The sequence below is a fragment of the Rhinichthys klamathensis genome, unplaced genomic scaffold (genome assembly GCF_029890125.1).
Source record: "Rhinichthys klamathensis goyatoka isolate OS25496 unplaced genomic scaffold, OSU_Roscu_1.1 h1tg000232l_1, whole genome shotgun sequence".
Classification (NCBI taxonomy): Eukaryota; Metazoa; Chordata; class Actinopteri; order Cypriniformes; family Leuciscidae; genus Rhinichthys; species Rhinichthys klamathensis.
In genome coordinates this window covers 3341485-3367500 of record NW_026606756.1, presented here as the reverse complement: position 1 = coordinate 3367500, position 26016 = coordinate 3341485, and the positions used below count along the sequence as shown (strand labels likewise).

Genomic DNA, 26016 nt, shown 5'->3' with positions numbered 1-26016 from the left:
GTTTTGAGATTATTTTGAATGAAATATTGAAGTTTATAATTAAGTGTTTTGGCAGACCACGCCGAGTGGCCCTATGCATTTTTCTAAAGTCGGGTTTTATTCGAACTTTTGCTAACGACAAAAACAGTTTATCTGTCGTCTCTGTCTCCGGGAACTGCGCGTCACAAAAATGAACCGAAAGCCACTTCAGCTCAGTCACTATAAGAAATCGGCTCTGTCTAAAGCCTTTAAATGTCTAAATATTCTGGCTAATAAATGTTATCTGATTATGTAATCCATATGAAAACGAGAGGTACAGAGGATGTACTCAAACATGTAGCCTGTAAGCGCTTCCCAATGAGAAAATGACAAGACAAGGGTGAAAATCTCGCTCTAATTAAATGTAGCAGGCTAAATCGCCCTGAATTAAAATGTAAAAACAGATCAAATAATGCATTTGTCGAAATGTTGCGATATTGTTTCATTTAAGTTCATAATTATTCAATACATGTTATTTAATTTAGCAGCATTACCACGAAGCACCGTGGTTCGATATTTATTTGAATAAAAAATAAAAATAAAAAAACTTAATTCACAAATTGCATGCCTGGTTGAAAGGATCCAAAGATCCCTGTAGACTTTAATATTGAGTTGAACATTTTGTTCATGAAAACAAATTAACATGCGTTTTTTCAGATTATATTTAGTTTTGCTTGGAAAAAGCTGGCCCAAACCAGTTTTATTTCATCAATTACTGAAATAATTAAATATTTAGTAATAAGCTTTTATGACAGAAATATCACTAGGCTACATGTAACTTAAATCATTTAATTCCTTCATTATCAACACTGTCTAGAATAGCGATTTAAGTGTGAATTGTGACTTCTCTTTGTGTTAAATCAGCCTCAGACTCCAATAGCCGGTGGGGGGTTGGAGGGACAGTTCAGTGCTGTATCGAGCGCGCAGGACAATAGGCATAGGTGTTAATGTTCCTCTTTCATATGGAGAGCGAGGGAGACTAAATAAACTTGTTAAAAAGAGATTCAGCGCGAGAGAGGCAAAGAAAAACGCATGTTTTAATTTAATTATGTTGCTTTGGACAATTTTCGTTTTGTAGGCCTACTGTTTTAATTGTTTAATATAGCTGTCATTTCTTTGGCAATACAAATTTAAAATGTCGCAAGAATAAGATTAGCCTAGTGTTTCTTATTTTGCATCGCAAAAGAAATAAACTCTAAACCCGATGCAACCCTGTTTTAAATAAAAAAAACTGTCCCGACACTTTATTTAAACCTTGAAATGTTCGAACTTGGTTTCAAACTTAAGTAATTTTAGTGTTCTTTTACATTACACAATAATTTAGCAGACTAAAGACGTGCTTCTTCATTTTCATTTTCTGATGCAATCGGCTGACAATCTTCCTTCATCAGTTTTTGTCCTTTGTGCAGCGGCTGCGGTTCCAGGAATGTAGCAAATTTATGTTGTAATAATAATTAAACAAAACTCTTGACTTTAAATAAGTAAACAGTTATAAACAGTTAGCTATTTAAGCATCAAGAAGGTTAAACATAAACGCTGTAGGGCAACATCGGTTAACAACATGTATGCTACATTGAGATTCGATCCGAGTCGATTGAAGCTCCTCGAAGCTCGTGTTGTTGCGTTAACCACTGAGCTATCGTCTATACGTCTGTGACTGTTTTTATTGCAATGTTTTACTTTTTCATTATTTATTCAATTTCATTTCAGTAGCCTAATTTCAGTATTGTGATTATGAATTATTTTAACTACGTTTCACTTGTTGAATTCATCTGCTACCAGCTTTCAAACGCTCTGAATCAGTGCGGTGCGGCAGCAGATTTCGCATTAGAGAGAATAAACAAACACTTTTCAGAGTCTATGATTGTAGCGCCTCTTGGCGGTAAAAGGCAGCAAATACACCCCACATTTTACCGCCGCGGTGGAACGGCTGATGTGGGCATTGTCATGGCTTGCCTCGACATTTGCGTTTGAATAGCGCGCGTCCTCCGTGGGCGTGTCAGATTAACGCGTAATGAAGTGTAATGAGCTGGGGAAAAAAAATCTGACAGCACTCTCTTTTCATACAGATTACATAAACTGAGAATATTTGTTTTTTATATAAATTACATCATTAAAAAGAAGAGAATTCAAGCTTCATAAAGAAAAACCTCTCGTGCCTGTATGACAAGTATTTGCAGAGTTAGAGTTAATTTTTCGGACGTGTTTCAGAATGGACTGCACTGACAGAGAGAAGGCAAAACTCGCATCATGTTTATTTTTCTTTATTTGACAAAAAGCACAAAACTTTGTTTTTATTGTGAGTATACAGAAAAATAATAGACAATTAACAGGATCGATTGATGTATAACACTTATATGTACGATCAAAATCAACAGAGTATTTTAAGTCTATTTTTCTGCTATGTGAAAAAAAAACGGCAAAACGCGCGGGCGCGTTTCTGGTCCCCAGAGGGTTAAAATAACCACGTCATCTGCAGCTCTTGTGGCTCTTTGGATCTTTTTAGCGGGAGAGAGAAGCAAAGCGCAAGGAACAGAAAGGGCTTGAATGAATTGCGATTGGCTCTATACAAAAATATTAGACGTAGCGGCGAAAGATCATTACCATAAACGACCCCAAACACTTTTGGTGTGAACTGCTCCGTTGTTTTGAAGTGCTGCTCACTTTAATCAGTAGAAACAGTAAAATGTCTCAATTACGTCCCGCGGTCCGGACAGAACCAAGCCATTTGAATACCACTGGCCCACAGCATCCATCATGCAAATCTCTATGTAGAGAACCACATTGAGGGTTAGAGAAAACCCTGGTACACTGTTGACATTTGACGACTTACCCCTCCTCCTCCTAGACTGTTGTCCCGTCCACTCATGCTCTGAAGCACCGCTTTATCCAATCCCAGCTTCAGACTGGCTCTATCGAACATTTCGCGCTCATACGAGTTGCGTGTGATTAGTCGATATACTTTAACAGCTTTATTCTGACCAATCCGGTGGCAGCGAGCCTGAGCCTGTGGAACAAACAAGGGAAAAAAAAGAAAGGTGAGCCAACAGGAACATCTACGATGCTTTTTTATTTTTAAGTGTGTGTGTGTGTGTGTGTACCTGCAGGTCGTTCTGTGGGTTCCAGTCAGAGTCAAAGATGATACAGGTGTCAGCAGCTGTGAGGTTAATACCGAGCCCACCTGCCCGTGTACACAGCAGGAAGACGAATCGATCGGAGTCCGGTTTACTGAAGCGGTCAATTGCTGCTTGACGGAGGTTCCCACGTACACGGCCGTCTATCCGCTCATAGAGGTATCTGAAAAAGGTCAGTTTGACTTAAAAATTACAGATCAATGTACTTTATTGAGCACTTCCACACAGTAGGTGCACAAAAATCATACAATCATACACCAGCGTTCAAAAGTTTTTTAATGTTTATGAAATCTTATGCTCATCAAGGCTGAAAAATATAGTAGAAACAGTAGTATTGTGAAACATTATTACAATATAAAATAACTGTTTTGTGTTTTAAAATGTAATTTATTCCTGTGATGGCAAAGTTGAATTTTCAGCAGTCTTCAGTGTCACATGATTCTTCAGAAATCATTCTGATGCTGCTCAAGAATAATTTTGTTCTTATTATCAATGGTGAAAACATTTGTGCTTAATATTTTTGTGAAAACCGTGATACGTTTCACTGAATAAAAGATCACTGAATAAAAATATTAATTTATAACAAAAAAAAAAATCTTACTGACCCAAAACTTTAGAACGGTTAATATACAGAACATATACACAACTATAAATATATGCATCAACACATTCACATGATCCTATATATTTTGAGTGTCATCCAAAATAACTGAAACAACTTACATATATTTTTTGTCTTTACGTAAGGAACTGAATTTGTAAACGGAATATTCCAGGTTCAATACAAGTTAAGCTGTATCGCCATCATCTCTGGCATAATGTTTATCCAATAACAACTTTGCATCAGTATGTCCCTAGATCACTCGTAAACCTCTTTCCTATCCCTAATCATCATTTCAGTCACTCTTTCTTTCATTCTTTCCACTCATGTCCTTGATCTCTTCCTCTCTTTTTATTAACAGTAACAATATCCTATTTTTCCCTGTAACTTCCTGCTTTCTCTGACCCACTTTGGGCAGAGCTGTGCCTCTGGGACTGTGTGCCTGTTGTGTGGTCCCTGGAGTGTCTGTGTCCTGCTGGACCCTAGCTGCATTGGCCAACATACACAACACTTTGTTCACAAATGGTACACTGTACACACTATTAGATTGTCAAAGACAAGCTGAGACAAGAGGAAACATTAATGAGAATTTTTCCTTAGGAAATAAACTAATCCTAGCCACTGCATTGAACTGTCACGTGATATCGGTGGTGCTAAGGGGTTCAACAGCAAAGAGCTCTGTATACAGGCCTAGAGAGATAAGGAACACGTGAACATAACTCAAACTGGGGTAAGCAAACTTTGGCATTGAACTCCTGCCAAAAAAAGCAGATTAGGCCACTTGTTAAAACTGCATATATAACCCTGTAAGCATCTAAAACAAATTCAGTAGGGCAGAACATCACAAAATGCAGTTAAACCCCATGAACTCTGTGTGAACACAACGAGAGCCACAGCAATGAAATACACCTCTACTTACAAGTACCATACATTTTTTTGTGCTTTACGTTTATATAAACTCTTGTTTTTGATTCCCACCTTCTCTGGATGAGGTAGTCTTCCAGGATGTCCAGGCAGCGCACCATCTGAGAGAAGATGAGTACTTTGTGTCCACCGGCCTTCATCTTGGGGAGCAGCTTGTCAATGAGAACGAGTTTACCTGCCGACTGAATCATAGCCTGCAGGTGGAAATCTACTGCTGTGGGGCTGTACACCTTGAAGTCCTCCAAGATCTTCTCCTCAGCCCCTGGAAGCAAAAGAGAGAGCGAGAGACTTCTTAGGACCTTGCCTATTGAAGGTGTGTTGGTTTTGACAGCAGTATGGTTTTGTGTGGTAGTACCTTTGATGAGGTAGGGATGGTTGCAGCATTTCCGCAGTTCCATCATGGTGTTGAGCAGGTTTGGGACATTGGCTTGGCCAGCTCCTTTAGCAAGGAACGAGAAGTTCTTCTCTAGTATGGCGCGGTAGTATTTCTTCTGGATGTTGGTGAGCTCCACTTCGATGATGGTCTCCTCTTTAGGGGCTAACTTCTTCTCCACGTCTTCCTTAAGACGACGCAGCATCATCGGTTTCAGGATGGCCTGGAGTTTCTGGACCTACATGTGCACGCATATACAAATGGAGCAGAGTTAATATATACAGAACATACATATTAATTCATACACAGTAAAAAGTATATACAAATGCAGCACCTGCTCCTCAGTCTTGAGGTCTCCAAATTCCTGCATGAAAGGGTTTTCAGAAGGGAAGCGGGTCGGCTCCAGGAAGTGCAGCAGACTAAAGAGTTCTTCTACCGTGTTTTGTAGGGGAGTGCCCGTCAACAACACCTTATGCTCCTACGGGGCAAGAGGTCAACAGATATCAAGTTAAAAACTGAGGGGAAATGACATCTGTCATAAGGTGTAAATATAGGTGTAATATTGTCTCATTTGTACCAGACTCATAAGTTTGAAGCCCTCCAGTAGCTTGCAGTTCTTATTTTTGAGCCGATGGGCTTCATCAATGATGACACAGCGCCAGTCTATTGCATTAAGCTCTGGACAGCCTCCCAAAATCATCTCAAATGTTGTAATGACTGCCTGAAACCGGTATGCACCTCTTATCACACGACCCTGTTGGAGAGAGAGAGAGAGAGAGAGAGAGAGAGAGAGAGAGAGAGAGAGAGAGAGAGAGAGAGAGAGAGAGAGAGAGAGAGAGAGAGAGAGAGAGAGAGAGAGAGAGAGAGAGAGAGAGAGAGAGAGAGAGAGAGAGAGAGAGAGAGGGAGCACGGGAGAGATAATAAGTGCCTGTAAACATTTTCCACAGTTGTTTTTTGTGCTCCCTGAGGTTTTGTATGGTATGCCATTAAACAATTATTAGGGGTAAGTGATATGACCGAAATCATATATCAGGGTTTGGGTATTTTTATGTCATAGAAACAGTATATATCATGATACAGTTATTTTTGCAGGAAAATTAACAAAACTGCATAATATATATTAACCATGTGGTTGTGTTTTAAATTTTCTACCAGCTGACACAGTTCTAACATTTACATTTACTTTTTTTATATCAAGCATTACTATATATGGACATTCTCAGAGATACAATTAAATTTAGTTTGAAAAGGAATAAAATAACCATAATTGAGTTGTGGCTTGCTTTTTCCACCTCTATCTTTCTCTTTCACAAAACATGATACTAGAAGGTAACCAAGTCAAAAGCCTTGAATTACAGTTAAGAGGTCTAGATCAATGTGGAGCTGGCCTTGATGTGTGTGTGTGTGTGTGTGTGTGTGTGTGTGTGTGCGTGTGTGTGTGTGTGTGTGTGTGTGTGTGCGTGTGTGCGTGTGTGTGTGTGTGTGTGTGTGTGTGTGTGTGTGTGTGTGTGTGTGTGTGTGTGAAATCTCACCTGCGCGTCTCTGAAATACATCTCATACTGCTGCAGCATCTGTCTACTGACCACACTGCCATGGTACACTATGACATTGAGGTGCGTCCAGGTTCTGAACTCTCTCTCCCAGTTAGTGATGGTAGAGAGAGGGGCGATGATGAGGAACGGCGTCTTTATCCCTGTGCGATAGATCTCTTCCAGAAACGTGATAGACTGGATGGTCTTTCCCAGACCCATCTCATCCGCCAGAATACAGTTACGCCTGAAAATTGAGACAGTCTTTTTATTACATTTTTGCTTTTTTTAATATTCCCACACACAATGTACCAGGCTAACAAGACTATGTGTCAAATTGATTAAAAAAATTAAAGAAAAAATAAAATAAAATGAAAATAAACTGCAAAAAGCACAACATTAGACCTTCTTGATAGTGGTCCAGTAGAAATGGTGTGCTATGGTGCACAAACACACACACACACACACACTGCATACAATACAAACACCAAGCTTCAGCATGTCAAAAACAAGGACTAAAAACAGAAAAGGCTGGTAATATCTTTGAGTAACTCTTAAATGGCTTTCAAATTAGGTTTGTAAGTACTGTAGCTGTTGTACAAAAGCAATTTTAAGTCATTTAATTCATTTATCATTGCCATTGATGGTCTAAATGCTGTCCAAAGTCTGAATGGGAGGCTAGACTTCCACAACACAGCTATCCTGCCTATCTGCCATTCAGTTATCTAATCTACACTAGTGCTGTGTTGAAAAAATCGATTCACCAATTCTGAATCGATTTTCATATTAATTTCTAAAGATCGATCCGTAACTCAGAGGATCGATTTTAATAGGTTTACATTTTCCCCGTGAACTTTAACTTGCCGCGACTGGGAGATCCCTGTATGCGCATTGAAAGGCTTTCACTCAGCGCGCACATTGTTACGACAACGGGCTTTGAGTGAGTCATTAAACCGTTCATTCAACGAACACGTTCAAAAAAGCTGATTCATTAAAAGAGATGTAATGAAACAAGGTGTTAATTATTTTTAACTTTGAGTTCCACTTTTCAAGGCTCAGCTGAGCAGCAATGCGTCGCGTGGGTAACGCTGAAGCTGATGCTTCACTTATTAGAGACCAATATGGCATTGATTCAATGCGTGACTCGCTGATTTCATTTCCCCGCGGCTTCCTCGCGCTGTGGAATGCTGACCAGCGCTGCTGCTGACGCGCATTTATGGTAAATACCCCGTGACGTGAAAGTTAAAAGGATGATACGACAAATATTTCGCTTTCCTTTGACACGGCAACCTTTTTCACAAATACATATGACTTCAAAGACAGACGCAGGTAATCACACGCGCTCTGCCGATCTCTCTCATTCACTGTCTGTGCGAAGCCTCTGTAGGCTACACATCACCACGATAAACAGTCTTGTTTGTTATCATTATGAACTTGTTTAACATTCAATACACATGCATGAAGTTCAAAACAAGAAGGGTATAGCCTTATAAAAAAACGTGAATATCGCGGTTGCTGCGGTTACTTGCAATCCTCTGCGGTTACTGCTGCTGATATACCTCTGCGTCCTCTGTCGTCTACACCAGTGCAAGTTTGTGAAAGCAGTTGTATCAACACTCTGGAAGGGGGATTGTTCTTTACAACCATCAATACTCCATTAATTTGCAGTTAAATGTCTATAATAATTGTATCAATATGTTGCATAACTACAGTCCTGTAATTCAACAGCTGGAAAAAAAATATGCTTTTTTCAAAAACACTTTTCTAAATCTCGAAGATCGGATCGGATCGAATCGAATCGAATAATGATAATCGATTCAAGATCTTGAGAATCGGAATCGAATCGATTCTTGAAATTTGAATCGAAACCCAGCACTAATCTACACACAAGAAACGCAAGCGAAAGAACATAGATACAAAGTATATAACATAAGAAAAGCCATGAAGACACAAGTCTACAAATGAAAAGAACACCATATTATGCTGAAGTTCCACTCAGTAGTTTTATTGACATATATGAGGAAAGTTAAAGAGGAAGGATCTGTGTGTCAGGGCTGAGCTTTACTTACCTGTTGTACCAGTTGAAGAGAAGCCAGTTAACCCCCTCTAGCTGATAATCCCTGAGACAGTTTCCATTACAATACTCTCGCGATTGCTCCCGCTTCTTCCAGTGACTCGCTGGAGGACGCTCCTTAGATAAAGACGGCAAGGAAAATTCAGTAAACAGCATTTTAGCACCAAAAATTACTCACTATCCACCCACGATACACTTTAACAAGGCGCTATCTGCTTTGGTACACCAATTCACCATGCATATTTAAATAAAGACACTATAGTTCTTTTTAGCCCAAAAACGTCTCCTTTCTAGATTGTGGGTGTCGCGATATACTGGTATTGACGTTAACCGTAATATTAAAAAAATATATATCGTTATCGTGCTAATTAGGGGCGATAACTGTAATATTTAAAATAAATAGTACACATGATAATGTGATGTAAATTGTCCAGCGCCAGTATCTGGTTGACATTCCAATGTATAGTAGGTGTCGATATTGCACCTTAACGCTGGTTGCCACCTGTCATAAAACACAAGCAGTCACAGTGCGCAGCTGGTACTGCCGCGTAAAAGCATGTCGTCGGATATGACAGACGAGACACTCTACCCGCACTCCAAGAAGGTTAGCTCGCCAGTGTGGAAGATTTTTGAACTTCTTGAAAATGACTCGTTAATCACCCCAGTCTTCAGGACTTGTTGATCAACACAGAGCGCAAAAGGGGACAATACCACAAACTTGTTCACCCACCTCCTCCTCTATTATCAAGTGGAGTCATCTTTATTTATATCCCAGCCACTGCACTAGCCATTATTTTTAAACGAAGGACACGTAGACGTGTTATCCAAGCATTAATGGCAAGGAAAGCCCCTTATACTTGGGAGCGGCACATGAGGTGTTTCTCCCTCCTATCTGCTTCAAGGTCTTGATTAATTGTGGCATTTCTTTGTTGTATTGCCTGAAAAACCACCTCACCTCAAGTAAAAACTTTTTTAGTTTGTTTTATTATATGTATATCCCTCTGGGCTTTTAGTCCGAAAGTGTGCTCATTCAGATAAAAACGTATACGATAATCCATGTTTACTTCAAATATCATTAGAGAGCAGTATTTTTTCTATTTGTACCCAAAATAGGACGATGTGATTGTGAGCATTATGCAGCAAATATGTAATTTATGTTTCATTCAGACTCGATGCCGACGGGCACCCTCATGTAGAAAGTCAACAAGTGAGACTCATAGGAGTAATAAAACTTTATGACGTTCCAGAAAATCCCTAATACAGACAAAGACATCCAGTGATTGCTGTAGCTGAATAAAACGCAGATAGAGACATTTTGACTGATTAAACATGAAGAGAATTAACACACCATTGTGACAGTATTTTGGTTTTGGTTGTTCTTCAAGCCATGTTGGGTATGTTCATAAGGATAGTGTATATTTATAATGCAATGCCAATTGACATGGCCTTTAAGATTGTATATAATACTATAAAATAATATAATTGCTTTTTAATTTCTATTTGACTGATGGCATTATTTATTTTTTCAAGATTTCTATAGATATCACAATATATCGTTATTGTGAATTCTTTTGGCCATGATAACCGTATAGTGAAACATCAGATGTGACAGCCCTGCTTTCATTAATTAAAGAATAAAGATGCTTCCCAAAAGAGAAGTTTGTGTACAATTAATACAGTAATTCATCAAACAATGGAGAAGAGAGGCATAATCAGGCATATATCTAGTTGAGCGCACTTCAAGCATAAATAAATATTTTAATATAATATAACACAATATAATAATGGTATAAGAGAGAGCAAAAGCGAGATGGTCTCACCACTCTGTTGGTGTGTGGTTTTGCTGCCTGCAGCTTTTTGAACTCTTCAATCTTACTCTGGTCCACGTCTTCATTCAGCTCCCATGTGCTGTCCTCGTATGGCAATGAGCACCATTTCACCAAGTAATACACCACCGGCTACACATTCACACAAAAAGAAGGCTTTGAGACTTACACCAAATGCCTGCCCAGATGAACAAACACACATACAATTTACAAAGCAATCGCTACCTCTCCGGTGTCCTTGTCCTCACAGTATGAGACCTCGAGAACTCGGTCCACTTCTACATAGTCAGGATTGAATGGGTCCTCCTCAATCTTAAACACACACACATCATTAATAATTACACATAAATCCTGTGTGTCTCCCCAGTGATTATAATTGTCAGATGACTAAATGACATGGCATTTAACCTGCAAATCATCATACAAAATATTTTTTAGTGAGAACAGAGTGTTTGCTGAAGTTACAAACAAACACAGGCATCCTTACATCAGCAAAGAAGTGTGCTTTCTGCGCCTGTTTGATCTTGAAGCGCTTGATTTTCTGCTGGATCCTCTTGTCTTTCTCTAACTGCTGCTCCGTCGCCCACTCACAGTGAAGATACGAACTAGAACACAAGCACGTTTACATAATTACTGAATGATCCTTACACACGTGCTAAATTATGCGTGCTCAACACATGACTAAATTGCTCTCTGAGCTGCTCCTGGCTATTAGCAATATGAAAAACATAATCTTTTACAGCTTGAAAGCTAACAGAGAGAACTGGAAAAGCTGACAAAAGCAGGGCATAATTAACTTACTAGTTTTTGTATTTGACATAATACTCTTCAATTTCTACCATCACTCCAGGAGAAACCTGTTGAATGAAGAATAAAAATAATATTACAAACACACACACACACACACACAATGTCTGAAATCACATTCAAAATGTGTCTATGTCTGTGTAAATCATATATACCCTATTTACACCAGGTATTAATATCGATCTCAAGTTATCCTATGAAAAGTGGTCAGTGCTCATTTAGAGGTAGTTGAAAAGGAATGTGATTACATTGCACCTGCATCTAAGCGCTGTCTTAATGTGTCCTCATGAAATCTGTAAAAGTCCAATTCATATGCAGACTTCACAGAACATGTTTCAGTGACATAGATAACTTGCTTGGGATAAAAGCATTTGCTAAATGAATGAATAGATCATGCAAAGCACAAACATTAAAATTTAATACAGATCCTCAACTAAGGACCTGTTTACACCTGGTATTAAGTTGCGTTTTGGTCAATCGGATCACAAGTAGACGAAGGAGACACCATTCCCTTTTACACCTGGTGTTTTAATCTGTCTCTTTTGTCCACTTCTGTCCTGATTTTTTCGAGGGGAGGGTCTATGGGCGGGTAAATAGTGGTCGACCTGCTGATGTCGATATATTAGAGCAGGGTGGCCGATGGCCGATGTAAAGCCAATAAATAATATATATATACTTTATATTTATTGAAATTAATATTTAATAAATTTGAAATAAATAATTTGAAAATTAATTAAAAAAATAAATCTCTAAATTAAACAGACGTACTTTAGATGGCAACTTCTTGATTTTGTAATCGTATTACAGTATTTTTCACAAATAAAGAAATTGTTGGTAAAATTATGAATAACAATTTAAATACTGTAACCAACAGGGCACTCTGGTAAGTAATCTGGTAAGTTTGTGCGCACTGGGAATCGTTTACACAGAATGCAGGCCAGTGGAATGAGGAAAAATGCAAGGTCTTGAGTCGCGTTTTTTAAAAAGTTGAGCTGATTTTAGAACGGCGTGTCATGCGCGAGACACTGCAAAAGACACAAGACACGGGCGCAACGGTTATACACATCCGTCTACATAGAAAAACAATGGAAAAGTAGCGCACTGGATTGGAAAAACGTGTTATGTGTGAATGGCCCCTTATCGGCCGATGCCGATATATAAATAAATATACCCTTGGCGATAAATCGGTCGACCAAGGGTAAATGCATTTGTTTTTTTCAGATCTTTCGATCTAATGGACAAAATAAGCTCGGGCAATTTAGATATGAACGCGTCCGGGGACGCAGCAGCTTTCGTTTCTGCTCTAATAGACACAAGACGACGCCGAACTCTGTGAGTGTGTGTTAGAAATCAAGAATGGTAAGAGAACATTGTGCTTAGAATGTTTTTCGTCTTAAAACCAAATTTGGGTCTCCAGCCGACAAAGTTTCAATCCCGTCTGGATAGCGTGCTTCCCATAATGTTTACGCATTAAGTCAGTAGGCGGAGAGTAGGGAGTCTTTTGTGGCTGTTTGAACGCATTCGACCACATGAGCCTTTACACTACGAAAGCAAACCGGTCGAATGCATTTTTTCGACTACCTCTACCTTTCGACTACCTCTGGAAATGGTCGAAATCGGACAAGCTCAAAACGTTTTGGACCCCGTTCACACCTGTATTTAGCATCGTCCACTTGTGATCCGATCGACCAAAATGTGTAAACAGGGCCTAAAATAACTATGAGGATTCTGCTTGAAATGCCAAGTCTAAGGAAGGGTTAAAATTCCAGCATATTTCAGAACAACAGTGCACTGAAATGGCTTTATTTTTATCAACATGCTGCGTGGTGTACACACTCATGAAATCAGAGACCCTCACTTGACAAAATCTGATCAGAACTGCTCACAGGAGGTGCATTTGGGGCTCATTACCATCATGTGTAATACCAGTTTTAAAGATGAGAAAGAAAAACACACTAAATAAAAGAGATTGAGGATTGTGGAACTCTTACCTCTTTTTTCACCACACGAGATGCCATGATTTTATCAACCACAGCAGCATCTTCCTCAGTTGGGTTCTCCTATAAACCAACATTAAGATTCATGAAGTTCATCATGATGTTTCTTTTTACATATATTCAAACACACAACTTTTCAAACACAAAAACACCTGACAACCTCTCTCTCTCTCTCTCTCTCTCTCTCTCTCTCACACACACACACACGAAAGGATGAACTGGCTTTACACCTGCTAAACATATATTATTATGTTCACGATCAGAGAACTGCTTGAGAATGCTGGGATACATCATGAGAAACGAGTCTCTGCTAACGGCGGTGTTCTCACCACAAACAGTTGCACTGCAGGCTGTTTGTGAGCGTTGGGATTGCTCTTCTTGGCTTTGACGATGACCTTCATTTCTTCATCAGACAGTCGAGCCTCACAATCATCTTCATACTTCTTCCTCTTGATCTTCCGGTTCGAACGGCGCTTCTGTAAACACACACACACACACAAGTGAGTGTGGTTTCAAGTGTATGTTTGATTATTTTCTCAATGATATACACAATAACATTCAAAGGTTTGGGGTCAGTGATATTTATGTTTTTGAACTAAGTCTCTTATGCTCATCAAGGCTGCATTTATTTAACCAAAAATACAGTAAACCAGTACTGTGAAATATGGTGAAATATTATTACAATTTAAAATAACAGTTTTTATTTAAATATACTTTAACATGTAATTTAATCCTGTCATGGTCATTACTCCAGTCTTCGGTGTCACATGATCCTTCAGAAATCATTCTAATATGCAGATTTTTTGCTCAAGAAACATTTCTTATTATTATAGCAATGTTGAAAACAGCTGTGCTGCTTAATATTTTTGTGGAAACCGTGATCTGTTTTTTTCTTGGTTCGTGATGAATAAAACATTTTAAAATATATATGTGCGTGTGTGTATACACGTGCACACATACACACTACATATTTGACCTAAATTCATAAATTTATAAGAAAAATCCATACATTTACTAAGAACTTCAGAATAACTACACCTTTTTCAAATACAAAAATAAATTAAAATGATAAATAAAAAAAAATCTCTTTTCATTCACGCACTTTTGATGAATGGCTAAACTATTTTTGATTTTGTCAACATTTGTGAGATTCAGTCAGTCAAAACAGTTTTGAGGTTAATTGATTCATTTTGTGTCTCTGGTAAATTGTGATCTATGACAATGTATATAATGTTAAATATCAAAGTTTTGTGTCTATTTGTTAATGAGGGGTTTGTGCAAACATCAATGTTTTTGGAGTAAAAGTTATAGTTCTTATTTTGAAGTAAAAAGGTAAAATTAGACCTAAGGTCTAATTTGGCACAGATTTGTCATTGTCACAGAAGGCCACAAGGTGCATGTTGTTACTAGTGTTATTATTTTAAAATTTAATTATAATTAAAGGGGTTATTATTAAATATTTCCATGAATCATCGCTTTCATTAAAACCTATAGGTTAATTAAGTAAAATCATTCAATTTGATTTCACAATGTTTCTATGACATATCTTCAGTACATTAGTCATATAATAATTTTAACTTTGAGATAAATCTATTTTACTGTGATTCTACTTTGTCTGTCATGTTATTTAATTATTCAACTAAATTGTCCAAATAACATTTTAAATAGAATATTTAGTATTTTGTAAATAGTAAATTACACTTTAATAAATAAATAAACAAATAAATCTATATTAATACGTATTATAATCAAAAGAGATTTATGAATTCTGTAAAATTCAATTAGGAAATGTTTCTATTTATTTCCTTTGATAACACATTGGCTGATGCATCATCAGCCTGCACATGCTAAACTTATATCTAAATATGTGACTGTTTAAAGGTAAATCCACATTGTTCTCATTTTCCCTCATGTTACCCTATTCTGAAAAAAATTGATGTCATTAGGGGTGAATTTACCCCCGGAGGCTTGTTGCGCTTTGAAAATATGTCATTTTGGGTGAACAAAAAGTGCGCATGCACAATTTTATTTTTCACTCAGCAAATCAGAGATCGCCATCAGGGGCCCTTTAATAAATTAGTAGAGGAGAGAGAGAGAGAGAGAGAGAGAGAGAGAGAGAGAGAGAGAGAGAGAGAGAGAGAGAGAGAGAGAGAGAGAGAGAGAGAGAGAGAGAGAGAGAGAGAGAGAGAGAGAGAGAGAGAGAGAGAATGAGAGAATGAGAGAATGAGAGAGAGAGAGTGTCTGACCTCCCAAATATAACATGACCTAAATGTGTATGAGTTAAAGTAAATGGATAGGATGAGAATATCTCAGGATGACCAAATAAAGAGCCACCCGCTCTGCCACGAGACCCCAGTGTTTCCCAAAATGCACATGACTGCAGCTTTAACTCCAACAGCACAACTGAGTCATCAAAAGCACACTGCTTTAATTAACACAGGGGTATTTAAAGAGGATAATTATATCTGCAAGGGTGGTATATCATGGATGGGGAGAATGAGAGGTTAGTCATTTCAGAAGAAAGATAAGTAAAATATTTGAGGGGACGGCAGTCATCGTAGTCTCTCTCGCTCTTGTACTGAACATACATATGCTGCAGGAAGCTGCATTATGCAGTTTAAAGGAACTCCAGCAACAATATGCATGTTTTGTGCTACTGTTCCAGAAATGATCACTTACAAATACTTTTCTTGTTAGATGTTTATATAAGGCAGCATAAAAGAGTCATCAATCGTATCAAGAATAGATCAAATCCAAAGCTCACCGAATCGTCATCTTTAGAGGATCGTCGAGTTGGTCTGTCATCATCAGACAGCTCATCTGAGGAATCTGTCTTCTTTCGCTTCTTCTTTCCGAACTTTATAACGATTTTCCTGTAAAGGGGAGAACAAATAAAGAGACTTGTTTTAACACTGTTTGTGTTTACCCACTGGAATTTAGAAGAAATGGAAACCCCCACAAAATGGCTGCTTTGTTGACCAATCTATCATGGATTGACCAGTCCAAAAAAGATTTGATGCACTTAAATACTAGTTTATGATATTCCTTCACAAAGTGGTTAGCGAAGGTCACTTTAAGGAAGCTATTTTGGCATTTGTAATCAGATGATTATGGATGGCAATGCCTCTGCATTTATTCTGAAACCTGAGGTAATCTACAGTATGTTTCCAAGAAGCTGTAAAACTGTAAAGTCACTGTTTCATATGGTCACAAATAAAACAGACACCACACACATAAAGACTGGCAGCATAAACACTCTCTCTCAGTGCAGTTATTGTTATACCAAAGCTTTTGGTATAAAGCTTAAAAAAAAAAAAAAAAAACGTGGACCCGTCAACTAACTGAATTGAGTTTATGTACTATAAAACGGAGAAAAAAAATTAAGCTATATAGAAATATTACAAAAAACTAATAGAAATGGCAAAAGAACATCAACTAACTAAAACTTAAAATAAAAAGAAACCTGAAAATATTAAAATAAAAGCTCATTTCAAATATTAATAAATATTATAATACAGTATATAAATAATACCAAACACTGGTCTTTCTTAACTTCATTGTACATGTCATATAACAAAGCCAACACTTCACCATACACACACATTTTCAGTCAAATGATTGTACAGTGCTGGGCGGTATGACAAAAAAGATTCTGGCGGTTTTAAGGAATATTACAGAATTGTTTTCTTTTCATGACTTGACCTTTATATAGGTTTATTGTGGCTTATTACACTGCCAGGAGCAGTGTTGGAGAAAGTTACTTTTAAAGTAATGCATTATAATATTGAGTTACTCCCCAAAAAGGTAACTGGTGTCTTAAGGCAGATGGTCTCCTGCTCTCAAAAGGTGTAACCTCTGAATGCAAATTTCCATTGTTAGCACATGTTAGCGCATCTCTTCTCTTTATTCCAGAGCATTTAATGTTTTGCATTGATTATCTTTGAACTGATTATGTAATTGGCATGATACATTTACCAGACATAATAAATTGTAAACATTGGATTTTATTCTAATCGACTCTGACATTATTTTCAGTAAAGAGTTAAAAAGAATAGTCAAACATTCGCTCACATTTAATGATGCACAGATATCATTAAAAACCTTTTTATTTATGAAGTCAGATGAAATAACGAGAAAATACATATGAGAAAATGTATTTCATTTAATCATAATACTTTGCCACGTGGAAAGACAGTAACACGCAGAGACCTTCACCCGCTGATCAAATGCCGCCATTGGATCGATTGAGCCGGGCCTTACAGGCTTGATCTCTTTCAGGCCTTTTTTTTTACTTTTTGTACTATTGTTTAACGCAGTAATGCAATCAACAACAGCCTATATAACCTACACCTTCATTTTGTTTTAAAAACAATTATATATTGAATAATAATGTAGAATAATATTATATTCTGAGAACTTCCTGATGCATGCCATGCCATATAAAAGATCTTTACATATGACAGATTATTGAAAGTTATGTGTTTGTTACTTTTGTACTTGTGGGTAGACTATGGACTGCATAAAGTAAATTCACTGTCCATTGTGATAATAAAGAGTAATATAGGCTAGATAATTGCCATTACGAAATAAGTTATATTAGACAAAAGACATATCTTAAACATTTAAAATGTTTAATCACTTATTAGAGAACAATAGATGATACTAGAGAACAAACAACATCACCAATTAAACATCAAATTTGTCAGCTATAAAATTTGAAAGATTTCACATGGCCTAAATAAAATGTAGTTGATTCCAATAGATCAAAACTCTTGAGTATTCTATTAAGTGTCCTCAAAACAAAATCCAGTTTATGCACAAAAAAAAGTCCAGATCACTTCTGCAATGCAATGGGGGAAAAAATTATTATCTTAATGTAATGTTAAGAGTATTATCTTAATACTAAGAGTTTTGCGATCAGGGGGAGCACGCCCCCCGGCCTTTTCCGTCATAGAGATTTTGCTGATGATATTACGAAATGTGGGCGCCTCCACAGTGGACAGTGGCTGCATCTCCTTAACAATAAAAGCAGCAACCAATTTGTTGAGTTCAGTCGAACTAATTGTTTTACCTGGTGGTGAACGTGAACTGAAATCAAGCTTCTGTTGTTTAACTTGAGGCAGGGTGCAGGTATCATTTGGCTCTCTCTCTCTCTCTCTCTCTCTCTCTCTCTCTCTCTCTCTCTCTCTCTCTCTCTCTCTCTCTCTCTCTCTCTCTTCCAACTTTGTAGTGCTGTGCTTTGCATGCACCACTTTGAAGTGGTGTTTTTGCAGTTGACAAGAGCTTTTCACCTATACATAATCTACACTTAACGACTATTCCCTTCTCCTTTTCTTCGACGATTTCAAAATAATGAGAATACTTCCATCGCAGTAATGTAATGCTCTGACCTGCCATCTCCGTTTCTGACTAGCGTCTGATTCTACGTGACTACGTTCATTTTAATTCAGTACTTACATTTTTTTGAATGCACATTGATTAAACTGAAAAGTAACTCGCATTACTTTTTTTAAAAAGTAACTTAAATATTAATGTGTAAATTTATAAAGTAATGCGTTACTTTACTCGTTACTCCAGAAAAGTAATATTATGTAGCACACGTTATTTATAACGCGTTACCCCAAACACTGGTCAGGAGTACATAAAATATAAAAACATTGTAATGTCAAATACAAATGTACTTCTTTTTTTAATAAATTATAAGTAATCAAATTCAATTTATACAAAACATTTATAAAATCAATTTCTAAAACGAAATATTTAGCTTACCTTTTCAAATGTAATCAAATTTACATTAACATTAAACATAATGTTTTAACAAATATTATTATTACATTCTACTGTAATAATAATAATTATTATTATTACAGAAGTACATAAGAAGTACAATAAGAAGTACATTCTACTGTGCAATAGTAATATATTTATTTAATAATTTATTTAAGTTAGACTGAACTTTTCTTTTGGCAGGTTGTAATGAAGACATTTGAGTTTCTGTGTGTTTTAAAAAACTATATTATTATTATTATTAATACTATTATAATTAAAATGTTTAATTGAACAAGTACACTCTACTGTGTTATAATTTCTTTAAGTTAAACCAAATTTTTATCTTGAAGGATTGTCGTGAAGACCTTTGTGTTTCTGTCTGTATATGATAACGATAGTTTAATCAAATGAAATGGTGAAATGCTCATGAAGTGAACTTAGAGCAGCTCTGCAGATCCTCATAGTGAGAGTGCAGACGCTGAAAACACCATGAGCGTCACGCTTGCTTCAGTATGAGTGTAGTAGAAGAAACTGCGGCGCTCATTCACACAGCCATGAAGAACATGCAGACTTCAGTAGCTTATCATCAATAGCTAATCTTATTGAGCTTTAATATTCACAGATACTAGTCCACATCGAGATTTGATTAATTTCACAGCCCTACTTTTATTCATCCAAAAATTCCGTTACATTCCGCTTTATACATTAAGTTCAGATTGTGACTGGATTCCGTGATTCCGTCCGTGTATTCGGCATCATGGAAATCATAAAGGTCTACACAGTATTTGCCATGTTAAAGAGACTTAGTTGCGTGGGTTATTTATTGTTGCGTTATAAGGTTATAATCATTAGTAAGAAGAAGGGTATGCAGTTAATAGAGGTCTCCTCTCAACACTCGAAATAGCGCTTCGTGGTCATTGAACGGACCGTTTCAGCTACGGCAGAATTTGAAAAAAATACACAACACACAAGAAATTGCTACCAGTATTCCGCCCATAACTATTGTACAGAATTCAAATTCTTATGCTAGACACTAAAAACGGTTACACATTTGCAATCTATCCTCAGTGCTGAGCACACAGCCCTGATAAACAGGAAATGATTCTCAGGACATAAGCTGTGTGCATCATTTGCTCTTTCACTCCTGTTCTCATTCTGGGTCCTCCTCTCTGGATGATGTTACACTTCACTAGTCTCCGGGACAACGTGACTTCCTGGTTGCCTAGCGACCTGATCAGAGTGAAGCTCGCGGCGTGGGTGGAAGCAGTAATGCTGTATCCTGTGAGTGACACACAAGCTCCACTCAGCAGCTGTGAAATGAGACTGAGAGCTGGTCTTTACTGCACTCGGCTCTTCTATGTGTATGTGTGTGTGTGGACAGAGCTTGTGAAATCATGAGGTAAGAAGGTTTAACAACCTAAACATCTTTCTTTTGCTCTCCTTTGTCGAAGGACCCAAAAATACACATGCACACACAGGGTCCAAAATCAACCACAAACTTTCTGCCTTTTTATATAAAAAAAACACGACAGAAAAAAGAAAAGACAAACAGGCTAGATAGATTTTCCATAAGACAAAGCAATTGTTTAGCCGTTTTGTCTTCTATGTTTATGCTGGATCACGTACTATCCTTATGAAAATGTTGACCCCCCCTAAAACCCCGTTACTCCCAGTTGACACGGCAACACACAACCGGCGTTATCAGAAATCTCCACTTTGATAAAAACAGGGTTTTTGTGTAAATGAGAGGCCAAACCGCAGGGAAATATCTGTCTTCCCTTCGTGGGCATGAATGTAAAGGTATAAGACACGCCATAGTTACTGATTCTTCAGACTGTTTGTCCTCTGTCATTTGATCCAAAACCTAAGCCAGAGTCAAGGCCCTTGCACACTGAGTCCGAGATTCGCGTCCGAAATTTTCGCACGTTAAAAAATAAATACGACCTCACATTATGTCAATCACGCTTGCACACTGCCTCCGAAACTTTCGTCCGTCATAAAAAAAATAAAATCAGATCGGGTTCGATTTTCTGCGTTTTCGCATCCGTAGCAAGCAGTTTGAATGGTGTTTTGACAATTCAGGGCCACCGAATCACGAATACGAAAAAACGCATACGAAAATTTCAGACTCATTCTTACACTGCATTCTTATCATTCTTACATTTACACCACATATTGTGTGTTACAATTCCTGAAAAAGACACCAGACAACAGGCCACTATGGTCAATGGTCAACATGTCATTTACTCTGTTGAAAAGAGATGAAAAGAAAAAGAAAAGAACAGTTTATTTCATAAAAATAGTTTAAGGGTTTATTTTGCACTTCCTGCTAATTGGACTAAACTATTTATTCAATAATTTGATTGATCATTTCACATTAATACATATCTGCCATCTTTCTCTTAAAGGAACTTAGAATTTAAATCACCTTTTATTTTAATGCCTGTACTTTGTCCCTTTACAAGCACTCTGAAAATATCAGCATAAAAAACAACACACAAACTACACAAACACAAGTAAGCACAAGTAAGCACACACATGCACACACACACACACACACACAAAGATGGTGAAAGGTAATTATAATACATTTTTATTGACTGTAGTTGCCACTGCATGTTTGACAACTGGGTGGTTGGATAAGTCATAAAGAACATGGAGATTTTGTGTATGTTTCTCTCTTATTGCTTATGATGCATCAGTTTTTAAAATCTATATGAATCAGAAGCAAACACATATACATGCATACACACCTGCTCGACGGACGAGAGTGGAAGGTCTTTGGCACCAAACACAGAAGGCTGCATTAATATTTCAGGGTTGTAACCTAGGCTACATATACGCACACACTTATTCTCCCACCAACACATGGTTGCACAAACATACCCATTAAAGGAGATTAAAGAGAGCACTGCACTCTTACTTCTTTCTTTCAATATATGAATAATGTAAACATCCAGTATCTGTGCATCTCCATCACACGCTCAGCATGTTACGAAACAACTAGTCTCCTTACATCACAATTAATTTGCAATGAATCACAGTACTATAATTGGATTAAAACTGCACTGAACGTGTGAGAGAGAATCTCAGCGAGACAGGGAAAGAGTAAATTTGCGGTATCAGTTTCAATCTGTCTTGCATGGTTCACTTCACTTTTGTCCAATACTGCATTGCTAACTCCACTTAGAAAAGTGAGTTTGAAAAGCTATTAACAACCTGCTTCTTCCTTCATTGAACCAATGAACACATATATAGGACTGGGTTACATGGCCAAAAATATTATCACGATAAAATATTTCAGTCGATCAGTCGATATCGATAATTATCAAATAAATGTCAAATCTTTATTTCTTTCAAGTTCAGAGGCAGATTTTTTTTTTCTCCTGAGTGAAAGTTTTAGAAACCAGACCATTAATTGTGGTTTTATCATCGGAACCTGACAAACACTTGCCAAATAGGTGAACATCTCAAAAATCTGAGGTAGAATATTCTAAACATTTATAATGGTCCGTGTGGCGCGGTTCAAATAGTGCTGTTTCGTTCTGTTTTTGGTGCATAAGCATTAAATCAAACATTTATTGAATTTTGTTATAATTGTATTGGAGGAAAATTAATTATGAATATTATATAGCCTATATACACATATAACAATAAAAGTACTGAAGCAATAGCATGAGGGGGAAAATACAATAGGCCTATATGACTGTATATCAACACAAGCATAACCTGCAGACTGTTCAGTTATAAATATGGTTGTGTGACTGACTGCTGTCTCTCCTTAAGAGTCTGAGATCACATGGTCTGCATTAATGGCTGTAGTGTGCAGTTTGGTGCAAAGCAGGTCAGTAGGTTTCTGGCTTTTCTCTCCACCGCAGGCTCAAAGACACCAACTCTGCTATTTATAAAGCCAAGATCTAAGACCCACCTCTGCCTCCATGTCTCCACATTAATTTGAGAATAAATATCCAGCGTCCAGTTGCTACAAATCTCTTCAGTTAAGAAAACTGAAGGGGGTGGGTTTTGGAATTCACTGCTGCTTCAATGTATATGTAATGAGTGATTATAATTAATGTATTAATTAATATGTTTCCTTCTAAACATCACTTGAGTTGAATGACCTCTCTAGGCTTATGAGATTTTACTTTGTTATAGAAGTTACCAGTGTGATTACTAAAATGTTATTTTCATGTATTCTCTAATGTCTGTATTTGATATCTGAATGCAGTAACAGTGCTTGCTCATTTAGCCTGGCTTACAAAAAATGAAATATGGACTCGTTTTGTGTTTGAGAAATGACTTTGTTAACTTGAAAAATTCCTAATCTGTATGGTCAAGACACTACTACCTACAACATAACACTCAACCCTTAATAAATGCCACTCACTTAGAGCAGAGCGGCAACAACGTAACACATTAGCCTGTCAGCAGAATAATGCTAGATTACAACATCCTGTTCACACTTGCGCTGCAAACCAAGCTTAATAAAAGCTTGCCATACCAGACAGGTAACTTTGAGAACTGAACAGATAGAAGATGACCACTTAGTCTATTAGCAATTCAAAATGTAAAACTGCCCCTCTCATTTTGGAGTATCTGCAAACCGGCCATAAACATCTGCTTCCCTCTGTCAGGTGTGGTAAATAATGTAATCTGTACAACAGAGGTGACTGAGCCGAGAAACTGTGTTAAACAAGCAAAGAAATTACCCAGTGAGGGGTTGAGTCTGAACTCTGAACATACACATGCCAGGTTTGTCTTGCCTTTACTGCTGAAGTATTTGGGTCAGTCAGACTGCTAATCCATTAAGCACGATGAACAAGTCATAGAAGAAATTCAACATACTACTTTTACAAGCACAGCAGGAATGTTAAACACTTTCACGCTAGCTTTGTAATCTCAGCAATGGACCATAATAGAGCATGTGGCCTTCCTAAGAACAAAGCAGCATCTAGACTGAACCTTAGAGCTGGAAAAGCCAAACAATATAGTGGAACATAGTTTGCAGAGGCCTTCACATAATGCACATGACCTAGAAATCTCATGTCACGTTCTTCCATTCAGTCCTCCATTAATGCAGATCAGATGACATCATGATGTCATAAAGCTCTGCATATTCGGTTCAGACTTTTGATCTATTCATACTCTCCAGAAGAGGCTGTCTGTGTGAGCACTGCTGTTATGTGTGAGGTAAATTTTGTAAAGGAATCATTAACCACAACAAAAATGGGACTGTGTGTTTAGCACATGTTTGTTCCTTTGCCATGTTTGTGGGTTACAAAACAAGCGGCACATTTTTCATGCAACCCTCAAATTAGGGCTTTTCAAACTGGGGCCCGGGGACCCCCTTAGGTGGCATCAAACGGGTACAAGGTGATGTGTTTGAGACAAAAAAAATGTGACCACTATTTATTGTGAAAATAATTCATAATTGTTTTGAATTAATATTTTTCAGATAAAAATACAACCATATATTGAGGCTTTGGTACAATGACAACATGAATGCCATTTACAAAAAAATTTAAAATAAATAACATAACATTATTTTTTGCAGACAGTATGAATAAGTTTTGAAATATATGGACTCCTTTATATTTTATAAAGGGGGTCCTTTGAATCATATTGCGGGTCTTTGGCATTAACAATTAGGCTAAAAAAGTCCTGCCTCAGATTACTGATCTAATAGAAACTGGTTCTGCATCCAGAATCCATCCCTACTGATCTATTTTTTCATACTAGTGAACAAAAGTCTTAAAATATTATTTAAAAATGGCCCCTATATTAGTCTTTAATAGTCAAATTTCCAACATTTCTCGGAAGAACTGCTAGGGCAGAAATTCTCATACAGTTTGGGGTTATTAAAAGGGGTCCTTGGTTCAAAAAGGTTTGCTAGAAGGTTCTGTAACTGGTAAGATATAGTTACAACGTGCACTCTCCATGCATGCTCTGAGCTTCTAGGTCCAAAGACTTCCTAACAGCTAAAGGCAGAATCATCAGCATGATATTAAAAGAAAATATATATGTAAACATCTAATGGATTGTTGGCATTTTTGTTAGACTTAATGTTTCTTGAACTTACAGAGTTACAATTTTACAGAGGATTTTGCTGCGCTTGCCATCTTTGCAGTGCTAGAATTTTGTACCCGTCAGAGACTATTGTTGGGTTTCTAGCAAAAGTTGTGCTCAAAAAAACCTGACAGGAGATTATTGATACGCGCATTAACTCTCAACATTTGCATACAAGTTTATGCGTTAGCCTGAGGTGGATTTTTTCTAGTTTTGCACAACTCGAAGGGCGAATTAAGGTGAAAGAAATGGCTGACAAATGCCGCGTTTTGACGATTTAGGCACGTTTTCACACTTTCTCACAACATGGCAATGGAGGAGTGAATGTTTGAATTGCTTTTAGTCAAGAGATGGCCCTTGGGCCAGAGTTGACCCACTATATCATTGAAGCATATCTTAATGTCCTTTTTGTTTAAACATTTTTTTGTTTTATTTTTTCATTGAAATACATAGAATATAAGTAAATTGGATTTTTTTTTTTTTTCTTAATTTGAATATAGATGAATAGAATGAAATATTTGCTTTTTGGCCCTTCATAGTAAAACGTTCAGGCGTCTCTGCTTTAGTCGAATGTTAACAAATGCCCTAAAAACTGAGAAACATCAATGCTCTTTACTCTTAAAGGGGTCATATAATGCCATTTTTGTACAAGCTAATATGATTCTTTAGGGTCTAAATTAAAAGTTTGTAATATACTTTAATTAAAAATTCTCATTAGTATTGTAAGAAAAGAGTTATTTTACCTGGTCAAAAACAGCTCTGTTTTCAGCACGCCGTTTCAGTGCATATGCCTTTAAATGATCATGAGCTGCGCTCACTCCGCCCCTCTGTTCTGTGCATACACCGTTTGTAACACAATAACACAATATAAACGTGGAATTATGAATTATATTGAGAA

The 26016-nt window shown here is 37.2% G+C and overlaps 1 protein-coding gene across 10 annotated transcripts in view; it reads right to left on the bottom strand.

Moving 5' to 3' along the window:
- chd9 (chromodomain helicase DNA binding protein 9) overlaps positions 1–26016 on the bottom strand; it is an 86834-nt gene that overhangs the window by 24027 nt on the left and 36791 nt on the right. For all 10 annotated transcript variants that reach the window (XM_056265349.1, XM_056265354.1, XM_056265352.1 and 7 more), the window contains 15 exons: positions 16048–16156; positions 13613–13759; positions 13278–13346; positions 11281–11336; positions 10967–11084; positions 10705–10791; positions 10474–10611; positions 8649–8770; positions 6583–6826; positions 5628–5804; positions 5385–5528; positions 5033–5288; positions 4732–4939; positions 3120–3315; positions 2852–3025 (listed from right to left, as the gene is read on the bottom strand). In XM_056265349.1, coding sequence (XP_056121324.1) covers positions 2852–3025; positions 3120–3315; positions 4732–4939; positions 5033–5288; positions 5385–5528; positions 5628–5804; positions 6583–6826; positions 8649–8770; positions 10474–10611; positions 10705–10791; positions 10967–11084; positions 11281–11336; positions 13278–13346; positions 13613–13759; positions 16048–16156 — 2245 coding nt within the window. The remainder of the gene's footprint in view (positions 1–2851; positions 3026–3119; positions 3316–4731; positions 4940–5032; positions 5289–5384; positions 5529–5627; positions 5805–6582; positions 6827–8648; positions 8771–10473; positions 10612–10704; positions 10792–10966; positions 11085–11280; positions 11337–13277; positions 13347–13612; positions 13760–16047; positions 16157–26016) is intronic.